This window comes from Panthera uncia, chromosome D1 (genome assembly GCF_023721935.1).
Source record: "Panthera uncia isolate 11264 chromosome D1, Puncia_PCG_1.0, whole genome shotgun sequence".
Lineage (NCBI taxonomy): Eukaryota > Metazoa > Chordata > Mammalia > Carnivora > Felidae > Panthera > Panthera uncia.
In genome coordinates this window covers 570,384-578,883 of record NC_064808.1, presented here as the reverse complement: position 1 = coordinate 578,883, position 8,500 = coordinate 570,384, and the positions used below count along the sequence as shown (strand labels likewise).

Below are 8,500 nucleotides of genomic sequence, written 5' to 3'. Positions count from 1 at the left end.
AATGGATGGTGGATGGATGGATGATGGATGGATGGGTGGGTGGATGGATGAGTGGGTGGATGGATGATGGATGGATGTGTGGGTGGATGGATGGATGGATGGATGGTGGGTGAATGGATGGTGGATGGATGGATGGGTGGATGGATAGATGGTGGATGGATGGATGGGTGGGTGGATGGATGGGTGGGTAGATGGGTGGATGCTGTTGACATTCAGAAAGCAGGTAGTGGGCAAATATGTATATACAAAAACTGACACAATAACCCCCCCCCAATCAATTTTTTTGACTTCCCTGTCACTGGGAAGTCCACAACCTCCTGGGCCCACATGGAACAACCACCATATCATTATATCTGCTCCTCGTCTCCTGCCCACCATCCCTGCCCTGGTTCAGGCCATGTGCCCCCTTTCCTGGACACCACACTGGGACCCTAGCTTTTCTCTGCCCTGGGGGTTCTCTCATCCTCTTCCTTCAAACCGGCTGCAGATTTCATAGCTCTGGTCATATCTTCCCTTCTGGGTCTTCCACATGATGACATCCAAACCCCTCACATATTTTTCCGAATCCTTCACTGCATGGCCTCAGTCGGGCTTTCCAGGACTGTCGTCTTGCCCCCAGAGAATATGGGGGCCTTGCAGTTCCCCCCAGATCGCCCCACCCTCATGTCCTAGTTTATATCTGGAACACCTGTCACCTCACCTGCCCTTCAGAGCCCAGTGAAGATGATGCTTCCTCCCGGAAGTCTCCCACTCTGGACTCCAAACTCACCCCAAACCAGGAATGAAATATTCTTTTTCTGAAACACCATGACACTTATTCCACCTTGAAGGTGCCCTCTGTCCACCTACCCCCTCGTACAGCCCTGTCTGACCCCTACAGTGGCCGGCCCTGCCTCGGCACCAGTGACAGCAAGATGGAGGGTTGGGTCTGGTTGGGTGGGCAACCGTGCCTGGGGCAGGGGAGTGTCGCAGACCCAGCTGGCATCAAAGTGAACGGGCCCACGTGGGTGGAGACAGCGGACGGACAGGCGCCCGTGACAGGGACACAATGTCTGCTTCACACCCACTGAATGCCAGCCTCTGCCCCGCTCACGCGTGCTGACTTGGGCGTTGTTTTCATTTCTGTTTGTTTTGTGAGCAGACACAGGAACCAGCTCAGAGGAAGGTGGTTTGTGAAGAGCTCACCCCTCTTCAGGGACCAAGCTGGGACTTCAGCCAAGGCCTTCTGACCCCAAGTCCGTTAGGTGCCCTTGGAAGTGCCCATGACTGGCTGCAAATAGTGTCGGGTGCAGCAGGCCAGGAGACAGCTGGATGGACAGATGGACAAGCTCCCAGGTGCAGGAGCCCGAGCCCGCCGCTCCTGCACCCCCTCTGCCCAGGCCAGAGACAGCTCACCTTGCACACTCCTTCCCCAGAAGCCCCGGGCCTTTCTGCCCTGGCTGTCCCCCAGGAAGGATGTGGGGGAGCAGCCCCCGGGTGGAGGCAGCGTGATCTCCTTTACCGCCCCTCAGAAGGACCAATTCCTGCCCACCCCGTCAGAGCACAAATCCTGCACCATTCAGAAATCTGTGACCTACCTACAACCTGCACCAGATGGGCCTGCCCTGTGCCAGCCGGCGCCCACAGCCGAGCCAAGGGGAAGGGGGGGACAGCTTCCGGACAGGAGCCCACGCGGCCAGACCCGTGTCCACAGGCCATCGTCAGGGCACGGCAAGAGGGCCCCAGGGGAAGCAGAGCGTCACCAGCTGCCCCCACCACGGTGCCCTCTGCCTGGCACTGTTCCGTTGGGGCCAGAGCTGGGGTTGGCCTGGGGGCCTTCACCCCTAATCCCCAGGGGCCTTTCCCGGTGTGCTTTCACAGCACACACAGGCACACGCACGCACACATGCGCACAAAGTCACGTACCACTCACCCACACAGTCACAAATATATGCACACTCACGCACGCACACGTGATGCAATTAATTACACGCACACCCACACCTGTATACACTCGCACACATATGCACACCCATACACACGCACACTCACTTGTATACATGCACACACGCGAGTCCACACATAACACACTCACGTGCACAAATATACACACGCATTCACATCCACACACTCATGCACACATACAATTACACTTACACATCCACACCTACACACCTGTGCACACGCGCATTCACACCTACATGGGCACACACGCTCGTGCATCCACGCATACTCACACACACTCACACCACACAGGCCCCACATGGCAGAGGCCCAGAGCTCCGTGCACCAGCCTGGAGGCGAAGGTGTGCCTGGCGGTGGGGGACGCTGACGAAGAGTCAGGAGGTCAGGAGAGCCAGGCGGCTGGGGCATGTGATGCCAGGGGCAGGGGTGGGGCTCGAAGATGCGCAGCGGCAGAGCTGTGTTCAGGCTGCTGTCCTTCCCCCCTGCAGCCTCCCTGGCCCAGACCCTCCTCTCCCTGCAGCCCCCCATCCCACCGCTGCCCACCCCCCTGCCCCCACCTCACCGGGCGGCTGCAGTTGGTGATGTGCACCTGGCCTCGGACACGCGAATCCAGGGACAGTGACCTCTGACTCTACAGGAGCCAAACCCGTCCGGAGTGACAGGGAGGCGGGTCCTGCTGCTTGGGTTCCAACAGCCCTGGCTCTTCAGTTCTTACACACTTGCACGGGGCTCCTCACCTCAGATGTGAGTGGGTCACAGGCCCCTTCCTGCAATCTGGGCCCATTTCTTTCCCCTCTGCCCCAGGGACGTGGGGTCTTGTCTGCCTGGCACCCTGCTCTGCTCCCAGCCGGCTCCTCTCCCAGCAGTCAGGGGCTTCCCAAAGTTGTACTCACTCAGGGTTTGGGGTCATGCCTCTCTCCCCCTGGACACCCCCCCTCCCCGGCCACCAGGACAGACGTCTAGAAAGAGTGTGGGAGAAGGAACGCAGAAAGCAGTGACCTTGTCCACCGTGGTCGGAGACCCCGGCTACCGTGGCCTCCTTCTGAAGGTCTGCCTGGTTTCAGGTCCCCCTGTGAGGGGCCCGAGCCGTGACACGGGAAGGGTGCTGAGGGTCTGCATCTGTGCGCTGGCTCCCCCCACCCCCCGAGTGCCCAGGGGCAGCTACATCTGAGTGTAATTCCCACGGCCCAGAGGACAGACCGAGCCCCGAGTCTGCACCTTGAGGACTAAGCTGGCTGTGTAGAGAACCCAGTCCTGCGGCCCCCGAGCCCTGTCAAGACGCCCTGGAAGCTTCCGCAGCCCAGGATGGGGAGGGCAGCCCCTCCCTGCGGGCTCAGAGCTGGCCAGCATCCACGTGTCTCCGGATCCCGCGAGGCGGCCCCCACCTGCCGGGACCCACTCCTCTGCCCCCCGCGCCCCTGCCCGGCTCACTTTGAGGGAGTAGGCCAGCGCAATGAAGCCCAGGCAGCAGAAGTTGAGGTAGACGAAGTTGAAGATGGACCACAGGTAGTAGTCGTTGACCTCGGTGGTGTCCGGGTAGACCTCGATGACCGTCGTGGGGTTCGTCATGGTCTTCTTCTCGGCCAGGTGTTTGCAGGCCTGGGGGGCGCCCGAAGCCCGCATGCTGTCCGTCTTGCTGCTCTTGGATTCCATGGGGAACAGGGTGGGCGCCATGGGGGGCGATGCCGAGGGCTCAGGGGCCGGGGCCGCTGGAGCCTGCAGGGCCGGGGGCTTGGACACGCAGGCAAAGCAACCCTTCGGGGAGCCTGCCGGGGGCCTCGGAATCCAGAAGGCCCCGTCCAGGGGGACTCGGGCTTCCTGGGCGCCGTCCGTGGTGCTGGCCGGGGCTCCCAGCGGGGCTGGGCACTGGCTGGGCCCTGGGCCTGGAGGCAGGGGGAGAGGAGGAGGGAGCTGGGTCCCGCCCGCCCTGCAGGGCTCGCCCCGATGTCCTGCAGCATCTCCCCTGCAGACTCGCGAGCAGCCCCAGAGGAGCTGGAAATCCCCACCAAGGCTGCCAGCCTGCCACCTGCCTCCCCCACCCGCCCCGGGCACCCCGGTGCCACAGCCCTTCACAGCCGCCTTGGCAGGAACATCGGGGGCTTTTCATCACTTTGCCATCTGCGCACAAACATTCACCCACTGACACACAACAGCACCCCCCCCCCGTACCCAGCAACGCCCCAACCAACACGCTGTTGCAATAAACACAGCACGCCAGCGTCCCAAACACCCCGGTACACGCACAGGGCACACAGACCCACAATGACGGTGTCTCGGCCACCATCTGGCAGAATGAGCAGAGCCCTCTGGGGCACCTGCACGCTGACGCCCCTAACACATCGGACACCAAAGGCTCCCCAGACCCTGGGCACGCTGTGCGCCGAGATGCCAGGGAAAAGCCCTGCCCTGTGACACGCAGCTTGTACACACACAGCCACACAGGATCCGACGCAATCGCCCAGGGATGGCAGCGGGGCGACTGCAGGGGCTCCAAACTCGCGCACGCCGTCCCCGCCCCCAACCCCCGGCCCGGCCCAGAGCGGCCCCGGGGACCCCAGCACACGCTCCCAGGGAGCCACCCAGCCCGCGCCACAAACAGACGCGCAAGGACACTCTGCCAGACGAGCACCCCTCCGGCCAGGCACCGAGACGCTCGCGCCCTGCGCCCCCCCCCCCCAACCCCCGCAGGGGTCTGTGGCCATCGCCCCGCCGCCCGGGGCCGCCGGGGTCTGAACGGCCGCGCGGACGGCGCGCCCTCACCTGCTGGCGACTCCTGGGCGGGCAGACGGATCCCTGCACCGCGGTCCGCGCGTCCTTCCGCCGGCCCGCGGCTCGCTGTCTGCCCGGCCGCTCCGCGTCCCGGCGGCCCAGCCTCGGCGGGGGGAGCACGCGGGGCTGGCGGCGCCGCTGTCCCCGCTCCTGAGCTCCCTCCGCAGCGCCAGGCCGGCCGCGCGGCTGCAGCCCCAGCCTGACTCACGGCGCCGGCGGCCGCAGCCACCTCCCCGCCTCCTCCCGCCCGCAGGGTGGGGGCCTCAGGCACCGGCTGGAAGCCGGACCCTGGGGAGGGGGCGCAGAGCCGGCGGGGTGAGGGTTGTGGGGGGCTTCGGGGCGGGTCCTCCCACAGGGCCACCCGGTGTCCTCTCCTGCTGTGTCTCCCTCGCCTCCCTCCCTGTCCCTCCCTCTTGCTGAGCCCCCAGGCCCACCCGTGTCTGTCTCTCCAGGAGGGAGCCCCTTCATCCTCCTGCTGTCCCCCTCTGCCCCACCGTGGCCACCGGCATGGCTGTCTGAGCCCTTCCCCTCCGCTGCCCCCTCTCTGACTGCTGTGTCCCTCCCCTCCCCACATGCCCATCCTTGCCCCTCCTGGAGTCCTGGCCTCACCAAGCACCCAGCCCACGCAGAGCCCCCCGGTACTCTGGCCCGTGCCCCTCACCCAGCCCAGCCCCCATCTGCTCTCCTGTTCTCGTGCACCCCTCGCCAAAACCAAGCCCCTCGAAGGCCCCAGGTCCCCAGCTGTAGCACCTGCCTGAGCAGGGTGCACCTCACTGAGCCCCCATCCCGTTACCCACCTCTGCACAATCCTGCCACTAACCAGGTCCCCAGCCCCAGAGGCCACCAAGTCCAGGCCTTCCCTGAGCCATGCTGGCTGGCCCCCATGTGGCCCTGTCCTTTCTGGGCCCACCCTCGTGGAAGCTCCAGACCCCCTTTCCCCAGGTCTGACCCACACAGCCCAGCCCAGAGCCCCGAGCCCCCCCTCCTGAACCTGCATCCCTCATACAGTCCAGTCTCCAAGGCCGTGACCTCTCACCTGTGTGTCCCCTCTGCCCATGGGGCCAGATGTCCTTGTCCAAGCCCCTAATGACACTTATCTCCTTGGAGACAAGTCCACTCAGCTGCCCATGCCTCTCTGCCAGCCCTGCCTGACCCACCTGGGCCCCTTCCCCTGCAGATGCCCCTTCCCCTAATCAACACCGGCCCACCCAGCCCAGCCCCTTCTGGGAGCCTCCATTCATGCCACACCCTCTCATTCCCTCTCACACTTGTCCCCAGCTGACCTCCCCTTCCTGCAGAAGTCCCAGGGGGTCCGTCTGCAAGGGAGAAGCCGCGGCCCTCTTTGCCTCTCCCGGAGCCCCTCACCTCACCATGCAAGTGCCCTCCGAGTTGGGTTCTCTTTACCAACCCACCAGCCTCCACAGAATCCAAAGCCTCCAAAGCCCCCCAGAAGTTGTGTCTATGCACCGGGGCCCCAGGTTTCCTTCCCCAGCTCCCTCCAAGTCCCTGTCCTCTGAGGCCCTGACTGCACCCAGAGCCTCTCCAGTCCTAAAGCCCCCTTTTCCTTCGACCAGCTCAATCTGGTCAATCCGCCGTCTCCACGACCCTCTCTCCTCTGAGCCTGGGCCTTCCCAGGGGCCCCTTCTCTCCTGGAGTCCTTGCCCGCCTCTGGCCCAGTCCTCTGCCAACCCCCTGCTCTCCCGGAACCTCTGTGTGCTATGAGCCCTAGGCCCTCTCTGAACCCTGGACAGGCCCCACCCCCTCCGCAGCCCTCCCTTTTCCAGCCCCGCCCCCTGGCCTCCAGGGCCCAGCCTCATCCATGGCCTCAGGAACCCCCAGAACCTCCAGGAGGCTGACAAAACCCTCTGTGAGTGGGAGGGGTCCCAAGCACCAGGGCCACCCTCCATCCTGGCCCACGCCCTGGGCACAGCTGGACCCAGACCAAGAGCCCCCGGGCATAAAGGTGACGGGGACTGTGGGGGAACCAGGATTCAGTTCTCCTTCACGTGACACCCACTGCCCCCTTGCCAAGGGCCCTCGCTTGGGGGCACCTGGACCCCCAGGCCTCAGGAGGCGCCTGACCTAAGGTGTGCAGCCACACTACCGGGTCCCCGGGGGCCCAGCACTGCCTCACCTGCCCCAGGCCCCGCCCCACGCTGCTCTAGGCAGGCAGGCTGCAGGCAGCGGCCAACAGAGCTGGTCTGCACAGGAGTCCTCCTGGCCCCCGGGGGCCTGCTCCAGACTGCCTTGAGCCTGCCTCCTTCTGAGGACCCCAGAACCCAGGGCAGTTGGGGGAAGGGGGCTCCAGCCCCCACGGGCCTCCACCCAGTAGGCGAAGGAAGGGGCTCAATTTGGGTGGGGTGTCCTCCAGGCAAGGGCAAGAGGCAGGAAATGCCCACTGGAGCCTGCGGTGCTGATGCAGAGCCCAGCAAGCCCGCCAGGAAGAGTGCCAGGCGCTGAGCTGGGCACCCCGTGGGTCTCCGCCAGGCCCCTGGCGAGGAGTGCCCTGTTCTCACCCATCTTCTAAAGACAGACCAGAGGCTTAAGGTTGGTTGGACCGTAGAGGCTGGACCTGAGCCCGGAGTCAGACTCCGGAGTCCGGAGGACGCCGACCAGCAGCCCGAGCCAGCCAGCCATACGGTCCTGGCTCTGGGCAGGGGCGTCAGCACCCCAACGGCCGGTAGGGGCTGGAGGCCCAGCCTGCGCTCATCGCTGTAGCGTCGGGGGAAGGGCCGGGGGCATCGAGCTGCACTGGTCCCCAAGTCCCAGAGAGGGGATGCGGGTGGCGTCCCGGCCCAGGGCCAGAGCTGTGTGGCAAGAGGCACGGCGGGTGGTGGGAGACAGAGCCCAGGGCAGCTGGCAGGAGCCGGGCAGTGGTGCAGAGTGCGGCCTCCCTCCCGGCCCGCCCTGACGCCAGGCCTCTCGGCGCACGAGGGCTCGGATGAGGCGGCCTCCCCGGCAGCCTTGCCAGGCCCTGCGGCTCTGCGACTCCAGGCTCCCCACTCATGTTTCAGGCGCGTGTTACCAGCCTCCCTGCGATTCTAGCTGAATGTCCCTTAAAGGTGCCAGTGAGGGCTCAGTTCTGGGGTGCGGCCCCCTGACCCCCCTCGACAGCCACGCCCCTGAAGGCTGAGGGGGTACCGGGACGGTGCCGCGGGAAACGTTTGCCGTTTCTTCACACCTGCAGGGGGTGGGCGTCTGGCAAGGGTCCGGAGCCACTGATCCCAGCTGCTCACAGACTCCCGTTCATCCCTTAAAACCTCCTGGCCGTGCAGCTGCATCTGGGTAGATACTCCCGAGGGCCCCTCAGGGAACGCCCAACAGGCTGGACCGCCAGGAAGGTCACGCCACCTGAGGGATTCCTAACTGGGACCCCCGAGCCGAGGTCTCAGGACCCCAGGCTGGCCTGCTCTGGTGCCGGCTTCGCACAGAGGCTGCGTTCAGGTGCTGGCTGGGAGCCCCAGGGGGAGGCGGGGTGCCCTTGCCATCAGCCCCACGCAGGCGCCTGTCCCAGATTCTAACGGGTGTGCAGGGGGACCAGGGAAGTCCAGGGCCCCACTTCTGGCAGAAAGCGCGGCAGGTGCTCACCTGGACCACTCTGAAAGCCCCGTCCTGCGGCCTCCCGCCAAGGCCACATCCGGCTGGTCACAGCCCCGGGCCTCACTACCAGCCCGCTCCCTGCCAGTGGCATCTCAGCCTCGAGGCTGGGCGGCAAACCAAAGCCTCCAGGGTCCCTTGTGCAGGGCAGGGGGGCTGGGGTCTGGGAGCCAGGGCACCCCCAAAGGCC

General features: G+C 65.2%; 2 protein-coding genes across 2 annotated transcripts in view; both read right to left on the bottom strand.

Annotated features, from left to right (window-relative positions):
* The window catches only part of IFITM10 (interferon induced transmembrane protein 10), an 11,142-nt gene extending 2,738 nt beyond the window's left edge, over window positions 1–8,404 (bottom strand). Inside the window, exons 1-3 of the mRNA XM_049641336.1 lie at window positions 8,302–8,404; window positions 4,922–5,001; window positions 3,376–4,023 (exon numbers count right to left, since the gene is read on the bottom strand). Coding sequence (XP_049497293.1) covers window positions 3,376–4,023; window positions 4,922–5,001; window positions 8,302–8,404 — 831 coding nt within the window. The remainder of the gene's footprint in view (window positions 1–3,375; window positions 4,024–4,921; window positions 5,002–8,301) is intronic.
* Window positions 1–8,500, bottom strand: part of CD81 (CD81 molecule) — a 334,787-nt gene that overhangs the window by 277,524 nt on the left and 48,763 nt on the right. The window lies entirely within an intron of this gene.